The sequence below is a fragment of the Manis pentadactyla genome, chromosome 2 (assembly GCF_030020395.1).
Source record: "Manis pentadactyla isolate mManPen7 chromosome 2, mManPen7.hap1, whole genome shotgun sequence".
Taxonomy (NCBI): Eukaryota; Metazoa; Chordata; class Mammalia; order Pholidota; family Manidae; genus Manis; species Manis pentadactyla.
Window position 1 is genome coordinate 98,933,745 of NC_080020.1, and position 25,599 is coordinate 98,959,343.

Consider the following 25,599-nt stretch of genomic DNA (forward strand, 5'->3'; position numbering starts at 1 on the left):
ATCATAATCATTTTCTAATTTTAATGAATTCAGTTCTAAAAGAATCCTCTGAAAGGAAATGGGGCAAAGGGCTGTGCTTATACTATATAAGTATTATTATATTATTCCTGTTTTAAAACATGACAGCAACCCTTTTTTCATAAGCATACTTGTGAATATTCATTTCACCTTGAATAACTAACTCAATTCACTATTATTCCAGCTAATACTCAACCTCAAAACTTTTAAGTTGAAAAATGGAGACAAAGCTGACAATTAATAAAGTGCAAGTTTATCTAGATTACAGAAGCAACAAATAAAATGTGTCTAGCTTCCTTAGGGAGATCTCCTGGTCCCAGGACGCTGTAGTTGCTGCCTCATCACTCAAATTCTAGGGTTACTACTACCTAGAAGAAACTGTCTCAGATGCTGGCTCAGCCCTCCCCACTGGTCGCAGACCCTCTAACTCAATTAGGAGGTGCGTCTTCCTCCTTTCCCCCTTGGCAGATAGCACTCTGTTATAATGGTGTGAGATCCTTGAGGGCAGAAATGGGTCGCAACTTTATGTCCCCTACCCTAGCAGAAAGCTTGGCATATGGGAAGTACTCACTAAATATGTGCTCAATAAAGAACAGATTGACCTTTCTCCTTGAGCTATGTTTTACTTGAGGGCAAGGCCCATCTCACTCATCTTCCATTCTAACAGTGCTCATTCTGAACTTGTACATCGCAGGCTGTGAGGAAGAAATGCCTTTCCACATAAGCCTCCAGACCAGAAAGATCTCTGAGATGTAAATAAGCTTCACTGAGGCCTTTGCGTAAACCAAGCATCCACCATTAGTTCCAGAGGCACTAAAGAAGAGAACAGCTGGGAATACCAGTCATGGGAAGAGTGACAGATTTCAGCCCCAGTAAAGCATTAAGAGTTGGTCAGTAAAAGAAGCTAAGAACCATAAGCCTAGACATCTATGTGAAAAAACTTTTCCGTAACTATGGAACTTGTTCGTGTCTCTAATTTGTCAATGCCTGATTTCCCTGTGGTTAATAGGAATAAAGTCTTGAAGAAAACCCCTAAAGATGTTGTGCTTGGGAGGGGAGAGGCCAAAGCCATGAGACCACATTCTATTAGGAGGCAACCTGTGAGGAACAAAAGGAACTTAGCTGAGAGGGTCAATGAATGGGTTGCGTCCAGGGGAAGGGCAGTGGCTAGAACCCTGAATCTAGACTCCTTAAACCTGGACTCTCCTATTTGGGGGGGGGATATATATATATGGCAGGATGCATTTGAAATGACATCATAAGCATGAAAAATAGAGCATCTATTTCTAGAATGTCAATTTTATTCCAAGATTTGGGAGAGGGGGGTGCAGTGATAGATAGCTTTGTGTTAAAAATGTAACCATGACTAAAATAGAAAATTCAAATGAATTAAGGTAAACCATAAGACCAGGGACCTGAGTCAGTTTTGCTCATTATTCCACATAAGCGTTCCCAGGATGGCAAGCCACATAGGACACTTCTGAGTCCTTTCTCTTCAACAGAAGTTTGCTGAGTGGGTGGCCAAAATGTTCACCAATAAGCTAAAGTCGCTGTTCTCAACAACTTTCCTATCACAATTATTTGATGTTTATATACACAAGATATGACAAAACTTCAAAAAATTGTTTAGGGACCATAACTTATCAATGGCACAACAACTAGCCATAAATAAGTAACAGGTCACCCTCTATGTGAGACAAAGATGGACTGAATAACTGCCAAGTATTAGCGGTATCTTTACCACTTGGTATCCAAGAAAGCCTATCAGATATGCAAGATGATAAGTAATACTTATAGGGATATTTTAAAATATGTCCTAAGTTATTTGTCCAAAAATAAATCATATTAAAACTTTGAAATTTTATTATTACCAAGAAAGTACTCTTGGATCACCTCCCTGGGTGTGTCCCACACCTACACCTTCAACATCAAAATCTGGCTACCATTCAGGTAGATGTGCTGACCAAGTTAAAACGAGCCTGGGACAGTATTTCTATGAGGAAACTACAAGTGACAATTAGAGGGTACAGAAATCCAAGAGCCTCCTGGAAGGCTTGGACAGAAAGCAATCCTCTGAATACTTGGAGCAAGAAAGGTCACTCTAAGAGAAGTGTTCATGTCATCCTAAGGGGAGTCCACAGAACATGAAACAAGCAGTGCAAGGAGAGACCATGGAATGGGCTCCGAGCATACTTACAGCTGCGTCTTTGTAGAACATCACCTCGGAGAGCAGGGGTTTTTCTCTGTCATCACTGCTGTATTCCTACTACCTCGCATACAGCCAATTAAATATGTTGAGTGAATACGTGTTTTGTTATACCACGAGCGACAATAATTTAAACACAAAGTACACTCCTCTATGTATTTCATAACCATGGCAAACTTTTAATCGCAGACTGGCTTCCCAGTCACCAACCAGTCAAGTACCCTCTAAAACTCCTCCTTGGGAAGTATCAGTATTTGAGAAAAGCATGCTCACTCTCTTTGCTCCATTTCTGCAGTCTATAAGCCTATTCTCCCCTCTTCTTGCCTTAAAACAAAAAACAACCAAACCAACCCCAAATGCTTCTTTGCTTGTGCAAACCCTCAGGCTTCTGCCTCTCCCCTCTTCTTCCCAGCGGGGTCGGGCTTTCTCACTGCCCCTCCTCCCCTTACTGCAGCACTGCGGCCAGGTGCCGTCGCTCCTCTAGACTGCTGGTCCTGAGCCAGTCACCATTGCCCCTGCATTCCCTGTCCACAGGCACTGCTGTTCTCCTCGGACTGTCCTGTCCTCTGCCTTCTGGGTGTCACCTCTCCTGCAGTGTCTCAGGCTCCACTGCGGGGACTACTCCATTCTTCTCCGGGAAATCCTGGCACTCCTCAGGGAGGAATCTGAGCCAGAACTTCCCCACTGTTCTTCAGAGGAATGAATATGAGCCTGGACCTACCTATCAAGGAATTAAAATTGCCCACAGGAACTCCCCATTCATTCCTCAGTCCTCCACAACTGTGAAAGATTCTGAGCAACCCAGGGTTCAACTGAGCAAAGGCACCATTCGATGGAAACACTCATGAGAAGCCATGAAACTTCAACCCTAAAGGTGGAATTACTATCAATGTAATAAGATATAAAATCAATCATGTCTTACTGTTCACAAGTTATTTTCTTAAAAGCTGTACCTAAAATACACATAATAAAATGATTTTCAAGAGTTTGACACTGAATCATTCTTCATTTTTTGGGGGGGGCATCAACTCACATTTTTATTGAGGGCTTTCTTAAAGCACAACAGTATTTCTTTCTTCATTTCTTTTCTTCAATGCCTACGTCATTTGTACCCTAAAAGGACAATCAATAGGCAGTATTCATGAAGCTGTCCTCACATCCAGTATTTACATGAATACTGTCAAATTCACGTAAAACTTAACAACTACCCTTCAGTTTTCTTCAAGAATTTCTCATGAAACTAGCTGCCAGTTATCAACAACTAGAGAACACAAAAACCAAAGTACCTCGTTACCTCCCCACCTCTTACCTTGGGATAACTCAGTTCCTAGCACAGTAGTGTGAACACAGTAAGTCAGTGAACATGTACTGAGTTAAAGTGAAAGTGTAAGGCTCCATAAACAGCACATACATGAGATTTACAGGACAGCAAACATTACTATTATTATTTAAGAAAACAAAATAACAATATCAAAGACACAGTTAAAACAAAGATATTTATCATGCCTTGAAGGAGATTTCAGTTTTACCCAAGTGACTTTTATATAGTCAAATTCAAAAATAACCTCCTTCATTCTTTGGGGAGTATAGGGTCAGGCAGATTACTGAATTCCCTCAGGGCCCCCAAGCCCTTTTAATTATCAAAGAAGATGACTGCTAAATACAAAGTAAAGATCCTATCCTCCATGGCTAGGCATTTGTTAACATGTATTACCAGTAGAAAACAAACATCAGTAAGAGAATAAATGAACTTAAGTTCACTTAGGCATAATTCTATATTGGATGCTAGCCTTAGATATTAATATCTTTACTCAAATTAGTAGATGCACAACCAAGAATTAAAACACACCAACTCAAAGAATGCTTAAGTCTGAATTGAGCTTTAAAACCATGAGAAATGACAACTAGCTATTTTTGCAGGACCCACTTATAAAGAGAGCTAATAGCTACATTTGGTTGTAAGGAAATGAATTCCTAAATGCCTGAGGTACCCAAGGCAGCCACCTCGGAGCACGCACTGGGACACTCCGGTGTGAGCTGGAAGAAGCTGCAGAGGAGGAAGGGCGTGTATACACACAGCAGAGGGCCAGGAGTGTTCACGGTGCCCGTCTACTACTTCACTTGGCTCCGGAGGCCACCTAACTTTTCTGAGGTATTCCCACCCACTGTAAGATGGGAATGATGCCTGTGTCACAGGGTGAGCGTGAGACAAAGTCTGCGCAGACGCTGTGGGAAGGTAAAGGCTCCCCGGGTGTTAATGATGGCCGCTTTTAACGCACATGTCCTCCAAGCACATCTCCCAAAGGTCCCACATTAAGGAAATTCAACCATATTTGCAGCCCGGAGCCTACTTGCTTCCCTGGCACCATAAACACACCGAAGCCTGAACTTATCTGGCCTTATTTTATAAGAACTTCATGTAATAATGAAAAATGTTTAAATGTTTTACAAATGCTTCCTGTATATTCTGAAAGACCTAACCATAAAAAAAGTCATCAACAGATAAGATTTTACTTAATAAAAGCCAAGAAAGAAAATAAATAACAGATAATGAAATTTGTGCTCCAATATAACTCAAACTCATCTATTGATTAAAAAAAAAATACAAAAATATGTGCAAAAGATTATCGTAAAGATTGCAAACACAATCTTGAACTCAAATTACTGGGGTTCACATCCAGGCTTCCCCATCCACTAGCTGACAATTTACCTCTCAGAGTCTCTACTTTCTCATTTGTAAAATGGGAATAAAAACTGTACTTACTTTACAAAAATGGTTGGTACACGGCTTAAATGAGACAAGCTATATATAATGCAGCCAGTGTACCAGGCACAGGCACAGGCACAGACGCAGTTAACTATTACTGCTACTTCCAGGAAGACGAGCCTGGCAGGACAGTGTGTTGAACTAGGATGGCCTAAGGCGGATGAGGCCTGGGTCACCCCAGCACCACTCTGCACCGCCCTGCGCAGCCTGACGACTGAACCTCTCTCATTCCCCCCTGATACTTAGGGACTCTGAGGTTGGACTTCTGAATTCTAAAACGTAGTGACCATAGTCCTAATGCTTTATTTTTACCCTTTGAAAGCACTTTCATATCCCATCACTTCATTTCTTCTTCTCAAATTCTGGAAGTACAAAAGATACTACTTCTAGTTCACAGATGAGGACAAACTCAAAGTGGTCAAGTTAACTTTACTCAATGTCCTGCAGAGATGGTCAGACAGTGGTGGGGTCAGGCCGGAGGTGCCTGAGCCAAAGCTAACACAGTCCATCAGAAGCAGCAGCTGGAGAACAGGTTAAACACCTTTCATTTAAAGACACCTGGCAATTCTCTACCCAAAAGATAAAGGGGGAAAGGAGGAATCAGATATGTCCGTAAGGAATTCTTGAATTTGAACTGCAATTTAATTAGGCTTTTCATCTGGGAAACTAAAGTTTTTTATCAGAATAATTTTGGTTTTCAAAGTATAATCCACATTGTCTCATCATCAAATGAGATGATGGATATGGAAGTGCTGTCAGAGGGTGAAATAAAGCACTAGGATTTATGGTCACATTAAGGTAGGCAATCTCTCAAGTAGGGCTACTAGACTCTAGAGTTCCTGTGGAATTCATTTGTTTGCAGTTCTTTTTCATTAGCCCTATATAAGAAATCATAGATAGCTTGAAATAGATTAGGATTTTCAAAAGTGTTTAAAAAATGTTTAAAGTTCTAACACACTTCCAAATATTTAATAAGTGAAGAATTAACATGATAACCAAGTTTTTTGAAATGGCAGTCCAAAGGCCCACCTAGTAGTTAGTGTGATTAAATTGGAATTACAAAACAAACAATAGGAAAATATTAAGTTACAAATTTTTTTTAAAAATTCAGGCCTAGGTCTTTTGTGGTCCATCTTCCAGCCTTACTACCTTGGAAGAAGACTGACTAGGTGTTGTAGTTTACTGGTGTAGAGACTGATTCTAGCTACAGCCATCACTGCCACTGCCAGCCCTTCCTGTTCTCTGTCCCATTTCTGATCCAGTCTCCAAAAAACGTCCCGTTGGCTGCTTCTATGCTCCAGCAGGTGAGACTGCGTCAATATCCTTTTGAACAAGTCGTATTATGCAGGAGGAGTTGTTAGTGGAGTCTGAGATGACATGTGCCCCAGAGGCCACCCTGGTACAGCTGCCCCTGCCCGGCATCCAAAGTGAGACCTGGCAATGTTCCACCTCCCAGGCTCATAGGAGAAACTCCAAAATAGTTGTAGGCTGCAGGGGAGCATCTGAAAGCTGCAGCAGCTAAGAGCACTGACATCACCATTTCCCCTATGACAATCCCAGGTGACACAGAATCTGCAGGAGAGTCAGTGATGGCTGTCAGGTTCTCAAGTGACTATAGGCTCTGAACCATAAATTCACATGCATGACCCAAAAAAAAACCAAGATGTTATTCTATTTTCACAGGTAAAGAGTCATGGAAGACAGAGCTAGAAAGTTGAAATTATGAAATTTCCAGGATATTTTAATGGCTTATGGAAAGAAGACAAAATACTGTATTTAAAAAGATTTGACACATGTGTCTGCCTAAGCATATGGGAAAGAATGAACCAACATTTTAAATATATCCTATTCTTTAAGCAGAAACTTTTTACAAAACTTAAGTGCTAGCACCAAAGTTTATAATGTAGGCAATCTCCCATAGTACACTTAAAAAAAAAAGCACTCATAGATTAGGTATCAATAGTTGACTGTATCCAATTTTCTATGCCTTTGAACTATTTTTTGTAGCAGACTTAAGCACTCTCTGGCTCTAGACAATATAAAATACAGCTCATGTGCTCTACATTCACTCAAAATGATATACTGAGGCAGAGGTAACCCCACCATATGAGGACAAGTCAGCCTAGGAGTAAAAGTATGGTATAGGTAATCCAAAATGTAAAGCAGATTTGATCACAAATGCAAATGCTATCAACACTCAATAAATGATTTATAAAACAAATCATGTATATAACAAGTTATTTTTAATAAAGAGCTGAGAGATACAGTAAAAAATGTGAGTGCGGTGGCATTACAGAAACCTTGTTAAAGCTCAGAATTCAATGTAAGTGGCCTGCCAAAGACCCTGTAACAGCAAGTCCCAGACAACTTGCCAGCATGGACTGAAAAGGTGGTACAGTAGCAAGACGTGTGTGGGGGCAGGGGGAGCAGCAGGGGAGATGGCCTGTGTATGTGTTGGTGGGTGGACGGGTGAGGATAACAGACAGAATTCAGGAAAACAATTCCATCTTGGCTCAGTGTATGGCCATATTCTCTCCTTAGGTAAGAAATTTCTATTAATTTGTTTTCAGTAATTAAAATCTGGGACATTCAGTATTTGGGGGGACCTTCAAAAAGAATAAAGCATTATACTACACAATGTAATTCTGAACACGTCTTTGGCAAGTTGCTGTACTTAGAGATAAGCTGACTTCAGACACTAATGGTTTTATACCTTATCACCCAAACTTGGCCCAGGAAGTAAGAGAAGAGAAAGCAAGAAGTTCTTGAGCATTAACCTTTTCTCTTTGATGCCAAAACTGCCTTTATGGACTCATGCCCAAAAAGGGAAGGCTTTGTTCTCATGTGCTTTGGCGCTATTTAAAACTCTCCTAGCAAATCCTCTTGTAGTAAGAGGGAATGTGCCACTTAACCACTTATAAAACTGCAGGATGATTTCAGCTTGATTGTGCAAATGGCAGTCTAGCTGTCATTTATTGGTGACAAAACCTTGCCAGTTAATCACAATCATGATAGCTATAAGAATGATGCTAAGGCAACAAGACCCAAAGGGACTTTGCTCTATTTCTTATCACAACCTTGTCTGGAAATCATGTGCTGGTGGCCAGGTAGTAAGTGCTCCCAAATATTTGAATAGCTGATCAGGTCATTCAGAAGGAGGAACTGCACGGGTTGTGACAGAAGCAGGAAGGGTCAGGTATTCTTCACCACCAGGAATCTAAGACAAACAACGATTCCTACTGCATGTCAGTGTGCTGCTGAACAATGAATTACAAGCAGCTGCAGTTCTGTATGTGAGGAACAGCAATGGGCAAGAGTTTTGTGTGACTGCTTCAAGTTGGTAAAATCACAACTTAAAGTTAAAAAGTCCTATTTCAAATCTATTTGAAAGTAAAAATTTTCTAGACTTTGAGTCCCAGTTAGATTAAAAAGAAAAAAAAGATTCATAGTGAAATTCACCCTCTTAAGCAATTGCCAACTCTGTCCAAATTATGTGAAAAGAACCCCCAAATATAATCAAATCTGAATTTTCACAATTAGGAAACAATACAACTATGTGTTACTAAACCATGACTTCTCAAAAATTTTAAGTAAAAAAAGAGTATGTATACATATGTGTAATAAAGAGCTTTCCTATGAATATATAGGGAATTATCAATACACAGGAAAAGTTCTTTTATAGAAAACATAGGAAAAAGTCAAAGAGCTACTTTGCTTATTAGAGGTTATCCTGGGGGAATGTCTCTTCATTATAAAATTAAAGTTAAGGGACAAAAGGTCGTTTTTGTGGTACAGTCACCACCAATAATTAGATTTAAAGGTATTTTCAAAACTGTTCTCTAAGCATATTTGCTAAACACAAACATGCTAATTACTTTGCCCTAATTTATTTTCTCTTTGCAAAGTACTATACTACCAGCAGTTACATGCTTTAAAAAAAAAGTATTTTCTCATCTTTTAATGTCAGTTAACAAATATGATTTCTATTTTTTGAGCTTTCATTGTTTTTCATTTGTATTTTTTATAGCTGGTACCCAGGTTAAAATTCCAAGACTGTATAAGTTCAAAAAACTAATTGTTGTTTCAATAATTATAATTAAATTTAGTCTCGAGAAATAATTTTCAAATTAAAATTTTGGTAAATTGCTGGAGCTTGAAGAGAAACAAAAGATTATGTAAGCCAACCTCTTCTTTCTACACATGAGAAAATGAGGTCCAGCAGACCTAGCTCAAGTTCTCAGGAGGTGATGAGATCCCTGATCTCATACTGCTGATGACATGCTTTACCCCACATCAAATATTTTGAAAGTTGCAGTTTTCTGTTATTCTAGTAAACAATTTCAAAATAATAAGGGAAAATAAATTGTTCTCAAGATGATGGGTAATCTATACAAACTGCTTTTGCTAAAGTCATGGTAACTAGTAAGGTAACCATGAGTCTCTTAACTTCATCCTCATTTGCCCAAAGGTCTTAATGAGTCTTCCTAATTACTTGCAATTATATTATCAACAGTTAATGTTTATGGAGTGCTTTTCTGGGACAAGAATCCTGCTTCATTTTCTCATCTGATCGCCGCCACTCACCCTGTTTTCAAGGCGAGTATCTGAGTTTCAGAGAAACCAGGTGGCTTCCCCAGAGTCCAAAGGTAGTAAGTGGCTAACAGGTCTGACTCTTAGGGCCCAAATTCCTAATTGCTACACTATGCCATCTCTGAAATGTAAACATGCAGTTCCCAAACCACATTCATGACCAGAATGGATGGAATTTGTTTCACATAACGTTTCCTAATCCATGAATCTCGGAAGCTGTGGAAAGCTGTTGGAAGTGGAAGAGCCACAGATCCCAGACTTAAGGCCCCAGAGTATCTGGCCCCAGCTCTTATGTAACTCCTTCTTTGAGCCTCCTGACCCACTTCTTTGGGTACTGTGGTTACCTGTCAAACTACAAAGGCTTTTTATTTTTGCCCTAAGCACCAAGATCTAAAGATTGGCCAGTGGGAGCAATAAGGAGGCAGAAAGCTCTGCATGGTTCTCTGGCCAGAGCCAGGAATCTTGCCCCCAGCTTGGTTCCTGAGCCCATCTGCACCCTGCTCTCCACTCAGACAGAGCTACCTGAACTATACTTTGCAGTTCTCTGACATCAGAACACAGCAGTGAACGTCTGGAGGTGCTCTCTGCACACCCCTCCACTCCCACCCCCAGGCCACGAAACCTCCTTGCAAGTTACTTTTACCTATTCAACTCCCCCCGCATTCCTCAGGCCTTGGAGTGGACCTCCTGCTTCCCAGAACCCACCACCCTGCCCCCAACACTCTTCACTCCCAGCTGACAGAGGCCAGCACCCTTTTCGTCACCAGGCAGACTGTTACCCGGTTAAACTCCTTCACAACTTCCTGCCTGCTGGGTCCCCAGCAGCACGGTGCCCAACTTACAGGAGTCACTCAACGAGCATTCTTGAGGCACGCAGGCCTGATGATGCAGCGCTGACAGTGGGCCCTGGTGGCCCTTTCCTTTCTCTAGAAAGAGCACCCACAGTCTGGACAAAACAGATTTGAGATGAGCCCACCTCTGATGTGCGAGTTTTCCTACAACCCATCAGCACCCCAGCACTTGGCCCACGGATGCTGGCAGCTGATAAGAACCTTGTGACGGATGTGCCCAGGCCGCAGCCCTGTCCTGCACTTAGCGCGTGTAAGCACGTTTGCTGTCTGACTTGAGATGGTGTCAGATTATTCTTGAGGACAACAATAAATTGCTTGAGTATAAGCATCAAAATATTTTCCTGAGACAGCACCTCTGATGCTTTAAAATAATAGGAAAATCTCATTCACTTTACCATAATGTAACAATTTTTTGTAAACACTGCTGTCCAGTAAGACCTAATGACAGAGGGAAAACTAACAAGATTTAAAAATGGCAAATATAACTCAGACACTGAGGAACTTGAAAGCAAAGAGTGCAGCAGAGTTCACAATACAGAACTGACGTCTGTAAATAGCCACATTTATATTTAATAGAATACCAGTAACTACTGTAGAGGAAAAAAAACGTATTAAAAAACATCTCACAGCAGAGACAAAATGAGTATTCCAGGTAGAGGAAACAGCATTTAGCACACTGAGAAAAAAGAAAGGTGAGCTAGGGGAACAAAAATATGTGCACGGCACCAAATGACTGGAGCAGGAAGTCCTGGAAGGGGGACTTGGAGGGAGCAGAGCTGGTCCCCAAGGACTTCTGAGTTATATAAAGGAGTCTGGACTTCAATCTGAGGATGAAGAAAAGGTTTCACAGACAGACATGTCCTGACCTGCACTACAGAAGCCTGACTCTCACTGCGGTGCAAAGACATAGGGAGACACATCCAAAAGAAGGAGCCTGGTTAGAAAGGAATGCAAGAACTGGGGGAAGGTGACAGTGGCCTGCCTGGGTTGGCAGCTGTGGGATTCCAAAGACAGTAAAGAACTGGCACAAAAGAACTGGAGACTGGAAGCTGAGGGCAAGAGCACCAGAGGACCAGCAGCACAGCATTAGGGAGATGGTAGCAGGGGTTAACAGTGGGCGCTCAGGTGGCCAAGAGAGGTGAGGCGGGGATGCAGAGGCCGGAGGACAGGTGGCGGCGGCAGGGCCTGGCCGAGCTTTATCTCCTGGAGAAACGGTCCCGGAGGCAGCTGGATGCAGGGTTCTGTCACTGAAGCCAAGGCACTTCAGGCACCAAAATGCCAATGAGAACCAGTCAGCAAAGATACAGCTGATAACCTCCTGACAGATCCTTTTCTCACTAGTCAATGACTTTCTTTTAATCTTTGTACAAGACTTGCAATGTGGTTATTTAAGAATTTAGGTCCTTCATACAATAAAAAGACCTGAAATAAAGAAATGTATTTGGGAACCTCCAAACAGCTGACAAATAAGTAAGTGATAAAGGGGATACATTTCATCAATAAACTGGGACTTTACAACAGTAAGTGGGGACACTTAGCCAATCATATGGAGAACAGAGAGTTAGAGCCCTGTGTTTCCCTTTAAACTTCAGATGGATCAGAGATCAAAGCATCTTTTAAAAACTTATAAAAATGCTATTAGAAAACACTGGTGAATTTCTTTAATCTTATAGTAGGGAAACAGTAATAGTTATCAATTCTATAGCATTTACCATGCACCAAGCACTGTTTTAACAACTATACAAAAAATTTCAGTTCTCCCAACAACTCTGAAGGAGTGTCTGCATTTTACAGTTAAGGAAACTGCAGCACAGAGAAGTTAAGTCGCTTCCCAGTTACACTACCTGACAGTGGTGAAACTGACCAGAACTCAGCTGTGTGTACTTGTAACGACCACACAGTACCGACTCTCTAGAGGGCCATTCTATAAGACCTAAATACAGAAATAATGAGAGAAAGAACTGAAATTTGAAAAAATATTTAAAGTTTCTTTATGGAAAAATACTGTAATTGAAAATCGAAGGTTATTCACAAAAGTAGAAGGAAGCAATTGCGTTAAATGTCAAAGCTAGTATTCTAATATACAAAGGACATTTACAAATCAACAGGAAAAAATGAACAATTCTGTACTGTGTGTGAAAGAAAATACACAAAAGTATGAAATTGTCAATAAACATGACTAGTTGTACAACAATACTAAAAAGCTAAGAAATGCAAAGCAAAACAAGAAACCACCTTTCATTCACCTGATTGCCAAAAATGAAAGACTGGTGATACGCTATGTTGACAAGAGTTGTGACAATGGGTATTCTCCTATACTGTGAAGCGAAGCAAACTGAACTGGCACAGTGTTTTATAGCACAATTTGGCCACATGATGAGATTTTTAAGTATGTACTTTGACTCAGCAATTCCATTTCTAAATATTTTATAGAAATGCACAAATATATAAAAATGCATTTCCATGGTGGTCACTAGAGCTTAATATAGCCACCAAAAAGCTAGCAATATAAATGTCAAAAAATAGGAAAACTGGTTACTGAGACATCCATGTGGTAGAATATTATGAAGTCATTAAAAGGTAGCTCTATGTTCTTCATTCAAATGAGAACAAAATACTGTTATGAAAAAGTAAGTTGTACAGCAGTCTACATAGTGTAATCTTTTTTGTTAAATGATAAATTTTTTAAAAGTTACTTTCAAAAGGATTGTTCATTTTATTAATGAAGTTTAATTCTGTAAATTCTGAATCTCGACAATATCATAAGGACCTTGTGTAACAGGATGGAGGTGCCACTATACCAGAATAACTGAAATATATTTATAAAATTAAAAATAAACTTAGGTTAAGACACTAAAACTTTTTCAGGAATATTATATCTACATTAATCTGTTATATCTTTTTAAAAATCTAAGGTTCAATGAAAAGACTATGATTATGATTACCCAAGAAGAATTTAAGAATACCAACAGAAATTCAAAAAATAAATAACAGAGCCAATTAATTATTTTGAAGGAGAAAAGAAAAAAAGAAATATGAAATGTCTTTTCCAAAACACTTATCATCGTAAAGCACATAGATATTAAGAGTGCTTTTGCAAGCAGCTAACTTATTAACCAAAACCTTGCAGTAATTAAATAACTTAGTCAATAAGAAAGCTGGAGTTTACTGCCTAACTCCTCACAGTCTAACTAGGAAAAAGGTCAATATATATTGGTAGTGGTGGTGGTGATTAATTATTAAGTCTTTAAAAGAAAATGCAGGGTATAAAATGACTGAGGCCAACAAAGCAAAAAGAGTTTCCCCACAGAGAAAACCCACAAGATGTTTCTAATGAGCAGCATCCAATTTTTTATCATTCTAAAGAGCACTTCATTTATTCAGTATCATCCAGGCTACAGGACTACCCCTTCCAGGTAATTTAGATGTTTACCACTGTAAGGATAAAAGTACTTTCTACAACTATTTTAAATGGAAATCTTCCTTAATATGTTACAAGCTTCCTAACTTTAGTTCAGAGAGAAACACAAAACCTTGTAATAGTGAGCCACAGTTGCCATGATTAAAAAAAAAATCACATATAACCTGATCACTTATTTTACAAATAAGGAAGCTGATGCCCAAAAAGAAATGCTGACAAGTGCTGTGATTTAATAAATGTATAAGCTTAGAGGATCTCCAGGTTTGTGGAATTGAACGTTCTAACACCAGGTGGCCCCCAATTGCAGTGCTGAACTGTCCTCTTCTCTCTCCCTCTCTCCTCTCTGGCCGTCAGGTCTCTGCCTATCCTGCTGCCTTCAGGGAATCTGTCTCTTGCTCACACTGTCCTTCTTATTAGCTGCCTATAATTGCTACATGTGGGACACCAAATGGACATGACTGCAAGAATAATATCTTCAATAAGTGTCAGTGAATCCTGAGCGAATGCCCTTGGAACTCTTCTATGTGTAACATAAAAACTCAAAGCACATATTTTGTTACAGGCTCTTTGGCGGCTCAAAGCCTTTTTCCCTTACTTTTTAGTGCTAAACCATGTTCTAGATGAGAGAGGCTGCAGGGTTTAGTTACACCAGTAAACTTTAAAATGTTTTCTGTTACATGGGTTCTTTGGCTCCTGAAATCTCATATAGTACCTACCTAGCAAATCTTTTCTTTAATGCAAATATGAACTTCTATTTATCCTAAGTTGACTTATCAATAACGAATTAATTTATTTTGGATAAAGTAGGGTTATTGGTACAAGAATCCTAAAAGTGGTATCTCAAGTTTAGATAACATTCTGAGAACTTGAAGAAAGGAATCATTTTATTAATGTGTAACACACTTTATGTGTATATTTATTCATATATAAGTATTTGTACATCCATACATACATTCTCAACTCCCCAGTAAGTTCAGAAGTCTTACATACAGATAGCAAACTCTTCTTACATATAGCAAATTATCATGCAGTAGTCTCCCCTTATCTACAGGGGGTTACGTTCCAAGACCCCCAGTGGATGCCTGAAACCACTGATAGTACTGAACCCTACGTATACTTTTTTCCTACATACCTAAGGTAAACTTTAACATACAAATTACATAGTAAGAGATTAACAATAATGATAAAATAGAAAATTTTTAACAATATACTGTAATAAAAGTTAGGTACTGTACTCATTCTTCTCGTGTTGATATAAGATTATAAGATGCCTAAGTGATGAGGTGAATGACACAGGCATCGTGATGTAGCTTTAGGCTACTGCTGACCTTCTGACCATGTGTCAGAGGAGTATCCTTTGCTTCTAGACTGTGGTTGACCGCAGGTAACTGAAACTGCAGAAAGTGAAACCATGGATAAAGGGGGACTTCTGAACAGCTACTTCCTCTATACCACATTAAGCTGTCCTACTTCATTGCTAATAGTCCAGATACCTCCCAATGAATCTACGACAAACTGACAATTTGGAAACACCAATCATTTAAGCTTTTGCCATTTAACCACGTCTCAGCTGGGTCTTAGACCACATCTGGCAAAAAGGGAAGAAGAGATGATCCTCTAGGTTGAACCTGCCAAGCCATTATTACTTTCATCCATTTATTCAACAAGTATTTACCAAATGTCTCCTCTCTGTGCCAGGCATTTTGCTAGGTGCCGGGTCCTACCCAGTCACAGGGTCTGCCCACTGAGGTCTTCCAGTCTTCTGGGGGAAGGCAGCCATTCACTGAATGTGATAATAAATGTAAAATCACAACTTCTACAGTAGAAGCTCTGTGCTACAAAGCCAGTCTCAGTGATCACGAAAGGAAGGCTTCTCTGCGGAAGCATCGGTGAGCTAAACCGAACAAGGAGTTAACTTGGGACTGTAGAAAGTTCCTGGCAGAGGGACGTGTAGTACATGCAGAGGCCCTAAGGCAGGAGGCAGTGTGTTGAGTCTGAGGAAATGAAAGAGAGCAATCCTGTGGAAAACAGGGCAAACGAGACCTGAGATGGTCCTGGAGAGCCAGGCAGAGGCCGGACCAGACAGGGATGAGGTAGGGCATATTAAAGATTTTCTGTCTTTATCCAATTGGAAAGCATTTGAAAATTTTTTTATTTTACTTATTTTTCTAGAAAGGTACTGTTACAATCAGATTTACATTTTAACATGCTCACTCTGACCACATAATATGGAGAACAGATTAGAAGAGAGTGAGCAGGATATAAGGAACAAGTTAGGAGGCGGCTATTTAGTCTAATGGAGTGACAATGGAAGCCAAGCCTAGGGGTGTGACAACAGGCCAAACCACCAGTCTCTGAGGATGGACTGAACATGAGGAGCTGTCAACGGTAACTCCCTAGATTCTGGTTCTGCCATTTCAGAAGCAGGGAGTGTATTAGTAGGCAAGATGTAGGGAAAATCCTGAATTTCCTTTTAGATATTTGAGTATGGATGTATCATGAAGACAGTTAGGTTTAGGTCTGAACTTCAGGAGAGGTCATGGCTAGGTAAATAAACTGCATTCATTTGTAAATGGCCAATAACTGATCAAAGGCTCTACTGAGACTTGGGTGAGGGTAGAACAGACAGAATGACAGAAGCCCTAGGACCATGCTAAGGATCTTTTAATATTAATGTTCAAGAGGATGATGGTGGGACATCAAGGAAGAACTGCCAAGGGAAAGAAGAAACTCAGGAAGGCTTACCTGTCAGCCCATCAAATAACTAGATACTAAATACAAGAAACTCACTTTTCTCAAATGTGATAGTTTGAGCATGGTTACATTTACTTTGTAACTACACTTAGTTATTAAACTATTTTAAGTTCTACATTATATAAAATTGGTCAGTACTGTCAACCACTGCTTGCTAAATACCAACTACTGTTACTAAATATCAAGTAATGCACAAAATTCACTGCAAACAATTCTTGCAGCCAAAACCTGCCTTTAGCTAGACCATGACTAAAATCACATTACAGTAAATTATTATAATCTCCCAATATACAAATTTTAAAATAACTACTTTGGGGAAATGAACTCATCCTAACACTCATGGGCACCTAATAGTCGTGGGTGCCAGACGCTAGTGTAGGTGCTGGAAGGTATAACGAATAGGACAGAGCTCCTTGTCTGTTCACAACTGATACTTAGTATTCAGAATGCTGTAAGACCAGTTTGAAGATCATCTGATAATATATCAGTTAAATGATTTTTTAGGCAATAAAGAAAAGGAATGAGTGAAGCCTCCACCTACTGCCCAGTATCTACCCTCTTACTCCACATACACATCATCATTATGCTTACATATGACAAATTCAGCTAAGACACTAACTATAGCACTGTGTATAAGCCCAGGGACATCCTTCAGCCTTCAAAAGGTCCAATGATCTCATTAACAATTCCCAGGTAACAGACAATAGTTCCAGAAATATATGCTTGGTGGGTCTTAAAAACTTTAACAGTTTTTGACTTGCTGCAATACCTTGATCTATTAAACCAAACTAACCAGACTGGTATTCCAAAGGACTCAGTCACTAACAATACAAAACCCCCTTTCATACCAAACATACCTAAACCAACTAGAATATGCTATAGAGTAAATGAAGACAAAGATATCTCCTTGATTATCTTACACCCTAGAGCATATTTTACTTTTCCCAGTGTTGTTTTCTTAACTAGCAGAGTTGATGTTACTAATAATAAAGACTGAATTCTAAAACCAGTGTTGGCAGATACTGAGTTTCTTGCTCCCATACACCCATTTTAATTTTCTTTCAACAAAGAAAAAAAAAATCACGTCTGAACTTGCAGTCCTGTGTATATTCCTCTTAAGAGTGTAGGCAGAAACAGTTTGTCAGTTTGTCCCACCATCATCCTCTTGAACATTAATATTAAAAGATCCTTAGCATGGTCCCAGGGCTTCTGTCATTCTGTCTGTTCTACCCTCACCCAAGTCTCAGTAGAGCCTTTGATCAGTTATTGGCCATTTACAAATGAATGTAGTTTATTTACCTACACCTCTTAAGAGTGTAGGCAGAAATAACATATATCTAGATTCCTTTTTCCATTACTGTGGAAATGGAAAAACTACAGAATATATCTATCCCAAGAAAAGGGAAGGAGACCGAAGAAAAAGAGCAAAAACAATCAAACTAAATGTATTAGCAGAAAGTAGAACAAAGCTACTACCCTTAACTAGTAACCCAGAAGACCAATTAGTTTCTCAGAAAGTTAGAGAGGTCCCACTTTATTCACACAGTGTGCACACAGAATACAGTGTGGAATGTTGTGGATGAGATTCCCAACACTAATTTTTAATCTGGTAAAACAGCCTCTGTTTTCCCATCTCTCTTATAGCACCTAAAGTGGTACTGTGAAACATGTTTATACTACAATCTACCAACAGAAACAGAGGCTGTGCATTGATCTTTTTCTTTATCACCCAGGCCATCACCTTGTAGAGGTTCATAAATGATGGGTGAATAAAATCTAAAACAGTAACAAAAGGGGTCCGGCTATACTAGGACAGTTTCTTCCCTTGAGTGATTATTAAGATCCATAAGTGACGTTAACTTCAGCTATTTTATTTCCTTTCACTCATTTCATACAGCACAAATCGAGACATTTAAGAAACACTCAAAATGAATCAGTTTTTCTCCTTGCCTAACCTAATGAGGTGATCTAAGTACAGTCTGCTTGTATTATATGTACAAGGCCAGGTTACAGAGAGCAATGCCTTATATTCATGTCAGGTGACAAGTGTACTCGCAATGGCACTGGATAAGGTTCTCATCAGTCTGACTCCTGCAGAACAACTTCTTCCCTAAAAATCATCAATTAATTTGAAAAAGAAAATGGTGGCAGCATACAGTGGTGAAAGAAATGGACTGTAGCGCCAGGCCTACTTGGGTGTGAATTCTAGCTCTGTCTTCTAGTTGTGTAATCATGGGGCTTTGGCATCACAAATGAGTTTCCACCTCTGAAAAACAGAATAAGGCTGCAATGATGATGAAATGAGATAATATATACAACTTGCCTGACACACAAAACACATATAAAAGGTACCTAAACATATCTATATGCTCAATAAACATGTTTAGCCACAGCTAAAATTCTCTTCTTGAAAAAGAAGAGCATGAGCTTAATCCCACTGCCTTGCAATGAACCATTTACTTTAATTCTGTGCCTGATAATTTCTCTCATTTAAAAAATGTTCTGAAGTATTTCTTAAGACAAACTGGTCTTATTCCTAATATTGTACATTTCCTTATATTTACATTTTTAAATAGCTCTAACTTTTGACTTAGGATATAAAAAGAGGCCAGGACTGAGGAAAACAATCAAGTCTAAGGAACGTACAGTATATTTGATAAGAGCAAAGCATTCCAAAGTTAAAGGTGCAATACACTGCAGCTGTTAAGCAGCCTCTGGAGACTATTGGTTTTCCATGCCATGTTTTTCTAATACCTTTTTCACAGAGGAATACCCCCAGCCCAGGAAAACTGGGTAGAAAATGCAAACGTTACGCTTTCCAACTCAGAGCATTTCTGAATGCACACATATTTTTCCTCAGGGAACTCCATTCCCTGTGAACTGCCTTGCCACCCCATTTCTCTTGAAATGCTCACAGCCAGTGTCAAGGACTCATCAGCAGACAGCCTAGGCAAGCAGTTGCTGGTTCTTTAACTCATGTTGAAAGCAAAGAACACTCCTTTCTTTCTCTATTTTGAAATCTTCAGGTCAATAAGCTAGTGGCCATTTCTAAAACATATGCTTGATGTGCGACAGAAGATATAAAAGAATATCAATGAACAGGGCTACTTCCTGTTTTTTGTAACAAAATGGAGTTATTATAGTGTATTGGAAATCATATATTAAGGAATGTTGGTTAACCAGTCACCCTTGCCAAAATCAGATATGAAAAGAAAACAAAACTTGGCAACAATTCTAGCTCTGATATTTCTTTCAGAATTATATTTAATAAGGTCAATCTTTAAAGAATGCATTAATTTTCTTACCTGATTAAAAATAAAATTGTAAGCAATTCATAACTATAAAACTTATAAGTTCAGGTAAAACTATCTTTTATAACTACCTGTATTGTTTTATAAAATCACAAACAATTTTTTTTAACTTATATTTAGGTAATAATGCTCCTAAACTTCCTCTAGTAAAAAGTCACTAAATTATATTTTTAGCCTACCAGCTTCTAAAAGGAAGTGAAAGCTGGGGGCTATATCAGGATATAAAAGCAGCCTATGAAATGGCTTTAGTTTTAAACAAAAGTGAACATTAAGAAGTACAGCATATCTTGTTCTTTCATGGGGCCAGCAAATTGATAGTTAAGTTTTTTTAAGTTACAAAAATAGGATGGAGTAATTATATCTACCAAACTCACAACAGCCTTTTCAATGGAGAGTAACACTGTAATTGCTCTTCAAAGATAGTAAATAGGAAGAAAAAGCCCCTAATTCTGTAATACAAGGAAAATTCTAAACCCTTGGGCGCCACTTACAGGCACAAAACTTCCACTGATTTTGGTTATTACTCTGAAGAAGAAGAGGGGTAGACTAAAAATCTTCTATTTTTAGTGATTATTATTTATGATTTATACTTTGCAAGTGTATTTTTCTACACTTTCAATTTCTACATCCAAAGATCAAAAACTGAAGGAAATTCTAAAATAAAAAAAATCACAGAATTCTCTTTTAAAAAATACCCAAGTACTTTACACAGAAATGTCTCCAGACCCATACCACCACTAAGACATAAAAATATTGCAAAATCTCAGTGTTAGGTGTTCCTCCTGAGTTGTATGAATGTAACTACTATTGTCAAAAAAAGTAAAACGTGAAGTTCAAGTGAGATTTTATTGAACTGCTTATGAGCAAAGTATTTATACCAACAGATTCAAATTAATTTCAACCCCACTGACAAGGAAACCGGAAAAAAAAAATCACCGTTTTTCAAAAGGATAAGGAATCAACACTTTACTATAAATGAAATCTTTAGGTATGACAGTGAGGCAAACACACAGTATTCTGCGTAATGAAATACATTTAAAAATGATTATGCTGATGAGTTCATTACTTCACATACTGTGCAATTATAATCCACCCTACAAATAAATAGAGGAAAAAGTCCTAGGTTATAAAATGCAAATGTTAGGCATTCAGTCCCTGAATTCTGCCTTCACCTTAGTCTTCTTATTTTGTATGAGAAACACTGGAGCAACTTCTATACATTATTTTTATAGTGGTTGCTCTTCTGTATTCATAGCTCAGTATAAGTGACCAAAATGCTGACACACTTGCTAAATTATTTTCTGTATCCAAAGAGTTGGGCTTATGAGAATAGATACTAATTTCTTAAATTTCAGTTTAACATTTTTATTTGGAGCTCATCTGTATTAACAATTGCCTTCAGATCATTATTCTAATGGAGTATTACTACAATATGCACAGATGCAGTAAAGTGTAGAGGAAGAGAACTCTTAAAAGATTAAGCCACATGTACAAGTGCACACAGAAAACTACCACAGTCATAAATTCTTCCTAGCATTGCCACAGCACAGTGGTGACCGTATTATTTATTGGGGGGGGGGGGGGTTGGGGGGCACTTCCAAGTAATAAACGAGCCGTGGCTTTAAACAATCAGGTTTTAAAAAGTGCCAAATCACTTTAAGTGATTAACCAAAACTAAGGATTCCTACTGTCAAATTCATCTCACAAAGGAAACAAACATAAGACACAATCTTTAAAATACTCAGAATAAAGGTCAGGGAACTACAGGACAACGGGGGTCTACCACAAAAACATTTCCAGCAACTCAGAATACCCATCAAGACTGTGCTTGCATACACTAGTCAGATTAAAAACAAACAAACAAAAAACCCGAGGATTACGGGCTGTCACCCTTAGAAGAATTCCTTTTAACATAAAGATTTTCCAGTTGCCTAAGAAGAGGTCAGGCCAACCGCTGTTCTGAGCTACCTTACCACATACCGTCACGCACAGGCACCACAGGACTAGGGGCCGAAGCCCACCGCACTGCGGCCCGTGGAATCCCGCAGTCCGCAGGCGGTCCGCGCAGCTGCACCAAGAGGGAAGCACCGCACCCGCGCCGGGTCCCCTCCACGCGGGAGAGACTGCGGGGTGCAGTCTCCACCGCTTTGAAACTGAATGGCTGACACATCCGGTCCTGGCTCTTACACCACTCCGCCAAACGCAATCTTCAAAGGCCAAATTCAAACTCCAAACAGAAGTCCCTCAAGTCTTAGCGATGCAGTACGCATTCGCAAGAACACTTGCAGCTCCAGGGGGACGCAGTTAGAAAACCCCACTTCCTAAAAGATGGCAAGCCCCACTAGTTTGCAGCCCGTCCGCCCACACCCCTTTGACAGGCGTTAGCGCGCCGTCCACTCGAAGCCCCTGCGGCCGTGCTGCTGGCGGGCCGCCGGCGTCTGGGCCCGGCTCCGGGTACCTGCGAGGAACTGCCTGTCACGACCGCTGGGACCTCGCCACTTTCTCCTCCGCCTTCCGTACAGCGCCCACCCCCAACCGGCGAGGGCTGGGGCTCCCCACCCAGCCCGCCCCTTTTTGACCACCGCCCGCCTTCAGGCTCTAGCCTCGCCCCCGGCGATCCTCGGGACGCTCGCCCGGGGGAGCCGGCGCCAGGCTGCGGCTCGCCCCCCAGCCCGGATCCGAGAGCAGCGTCCCGCGCCCAGGCTCCTCGAAGAGCCCCTAGTCCGCGAGTCCCACAATGCCACCCGGGCCCCCGCACCTTATCTCAATAGGTCCCCACAGGGCGGCTCGCATGCCTGTCACATGTCTGCAAACAATAACAAACTCTCCCGCACGTCTCCGCCCCAGGCCCCCGACCCGTCCCCCAGGCCAGGTTTGGGGCGCTGCCCGACGCCGGAGAGGTCAAAGGGGATGCCCAGGGGCTCGGGTGCCGGCGAGGGGCGCGCAGCATGACGCGAAGCCCCGGGACGCCGCGCACAGCGATCGGGCTTCATTCATTGCCTCGCCCTCCCGCCCCCCAAGCCCCTGCCGCGCCCCCGGCCTCGCTGCTCACCCTGCGGGGACCGCTGCAGGAGGCGGCTCGGCAGTGGGCGTCCGCTTCTCCGCGGGCTCTGCTCCCGCGGGGCTCGGGGCGCCGCTGTCCGGTGCAGCCGCCAGCTCGAGAGGGTGGGCGCCGCCGCGACTCGCGGCTCCGTGAGGCAGCGGCACCGCCGCAGGCTGGAAGCTGCTCCCGCCCGCCGCCGTGTCCGCGGGCTCCGGAGACGGGGAAGTGGAGGAGGACGGCGGAGAGGCGGCGAGGAAGAGCGGCGGCTCGGGCAGCTGGTCCAGCTCCACACTCCGCACTTTGCGCAGCTGCCGCCGCCGCCAGTCGGCCCGCTCGCGGCCCCCGCTGCCCGCCTCCCGCAGCAGCCCTGCGGCCGCCGCGGGCGCACTGCTCGCCTTGGTGGCTCCTCCGCCGCCGCCCGCCTCGGGACTCGCCGCCCCGGTGCCCGGGAATCCCGACGACGAGGCGCGATTCCCCGCCGCCGCCGCCATTTTCTCTCGCGGGCTACATTCGCTCGGCCCCTGCGAGGGAGGGAGGGGGCGGGGAGAGCGCAGGGGGCGGGCGGACGGGCGGGCGCTGCGCCGCCAGCGTAGAGCCGCCTGCGCCAACTGCGGGAGCGCGGCCCGCCGGGTGCCTGGCCTGGACGGGCGGGCGGGCGCACCCGGTCCCGGTGCGGGGGCCGCAGGGCCGCGGGTGGAGTGGGTTGTGCGCGCTGCCGTGCGCGCGGGGCTGCGAGGAGAGCTCGGACGTGGCCGCCGTGAGGACGCCCCGGGCTCTGCGCGCTGCACCCGCCGCGCCGCCAGGTAGTCCTGGGCTGCACCGGCGAGAGGAGGAGCTTCGGCGGCTGCAGCGCGCCGCTTCCTCCCCGCCGCAATCTCGGCCAGGCTCGACCGGAGCTCGCCCAACCGGAGCTGCATTTAGAATTTAGATGTGTGGTGTGTTGAAGGGAGCACTGGCGATAGGGTTTGCAGTCCGTCATTCGCACTGTCCTCTGCAGTGGGCGTCGGGGAACCCGGGTGCGGCCGTGCCCCCACCCCCACAACGCCCGGGGAGCGCAGGTGGCTCCCTGGCTGTCGCCTGCTGCAAAGCGAAAGAAACCCAATGTTCCGTAGACGTAAGGCCGGGGAAGAAAAAAATAAAAATAAAAAAATTTTGAAACAAGCTTTCTTCCTCTTTTGCCACCCTCCTCCCCAACTTTTGCTACAAATAGAACTTCAAAGTTTCCTGCAGTATCTATTCACAGCCTGAAGTCAGCAACTGGGTACCTCTCTCGCCCCTACGCCTCCCTAGCCAGGAGACACGGAGGGGCGGGGGCCCTGTACTTCTTTATTTTTCCCTCCACTGTCTTAGGGAAAGGCAGCGGTGTACAGGACCGCACAGGACACGTTTGGGGAAGGAACCGACGCTGTGCCAGGAAGTGCTCAATCACGTCTATCTCGGCCAGGTTCTGGCCCTCTCCGAAGACGATGCCTCTGGCGGCACGTCCTTCTTTCCGGCAGAGCCGGGCCACCAACCAGGTCTCTCCGCCCCACTCGCAGTGGCCGAGTTGCCTAACGCGGCGTTGGAACCCTTGCAGTCCCAGGGGAAGTCTGGGCGATAAGGTCCTTTGGACTGGAAAAGGCTTCATTTACATGTTAATGATTTTCGACCTTTCCTCAGGCGAATTGAGCGTCCGTGGAGCGTTTTATTTTCCCTTCTTCCCCTCCGGCGGGTTTGTGATGGGAAATCTCCCATAACCCGGGAGCAGTGTCACTAGGTTTTGTAAAACACGAAAACGGTGGGCGGGAGGTGGGGGGCGGAGGGAGAGGTTCCTCAAGAACAGAAAGGAGAGCGCTACCTTGTCAGTCTTCATATATTTAGACAAAAGGGGAACTGTCTCCTTGGAAATAGGTAAGATGAAAGCCCTTTTCCCAAGTATAAAAATAAACCGAGGAGGATGGTGATATCCGGGTTTTTTTTTTTAATGGCCCTGATTTCATATGAGCAAAATGTTTTGAATACTGCTATGTCTGCCGTAAGATAGCTTTAGATGTTACATCCAACAGTACAAATTGAAGTTTTGATAAATCTGTTAAATTTTTAAGTCTACACTTCGGCTGTAATTACACACTCTGTGGTAGCCACAATCTATTGTATCATCCAAACCAAACCGTAGTGATTTCCCAGGTCTTCCAGGATTGCCTGAAAATCCTAAATCGAAAAGGATAAACTTTTCTCTTTCCCATTTAGGTCAAAAAAACTTTAAATTTGCACATACATACTCAGGTACCTGTAAATGAGAAAAGTAAATAGACACCACTAGCCTTTCAAAATTGCTCCAATTTTGAAGTTCAGTCACATCAGCAAAATAGAACAGGGTTCTAGCAGAACGTTTCCTTTTGCTCTTTATTTGTACACAGTGATGAAAATGGGACCAAATGAGGTGTATCAAATGAAACATTATCAAGTAGCCACAGTTCTCTGACCTCCTCCATCCACCACACACCACCATAAAGAAACCTAAGAACTGGTCTTTTGTCTATTTTTTGGTGCTTTGAGTCATTTTCCCCTTAGTCTTTAATGTAAATATTCAGGTTGTCATTATGCATCTATGACAAACTGATTTATTTTTAAAGAGAGAAAAATAATCCAAGGACAT

General features: G+C 42.0%; 1 protein-coding gene across 3 annotated transcripts in view; it reads right to left on the reverse strand.

Moving 5' to 3' along the window:
- Positions 1-24,184, reverse strand: part of MAP3K1 (mitogen-activated protein kinase kinase kinase 1) — a 78,454-nt gene extending 54,270 nt beyond the window's left edge. Inside the window, exon 1 of one of the 3 annotated variants that reach the window (XM_036900165.2) lies at positions 22,971-24,184. In XM_036900165.2, coding sequence (XP_036756060.2) covers positions 22,971-23,878 — 908 coding nt within the window. In that variant the 5' untranslated portion in view covers positions 23,879-24,184. Of the gene's footprint in view, positions 1-3,257; positions 3,338-21,898; positions 22,456-22,970 lie in introns of those variants that run through there. The other 2 variants (XM_036900174.2, XM_057495090.1) reach the window with 2 other exon arrangements.
- Positions 24,185-25,599: the final 1,415 nt, after the last annotated feature.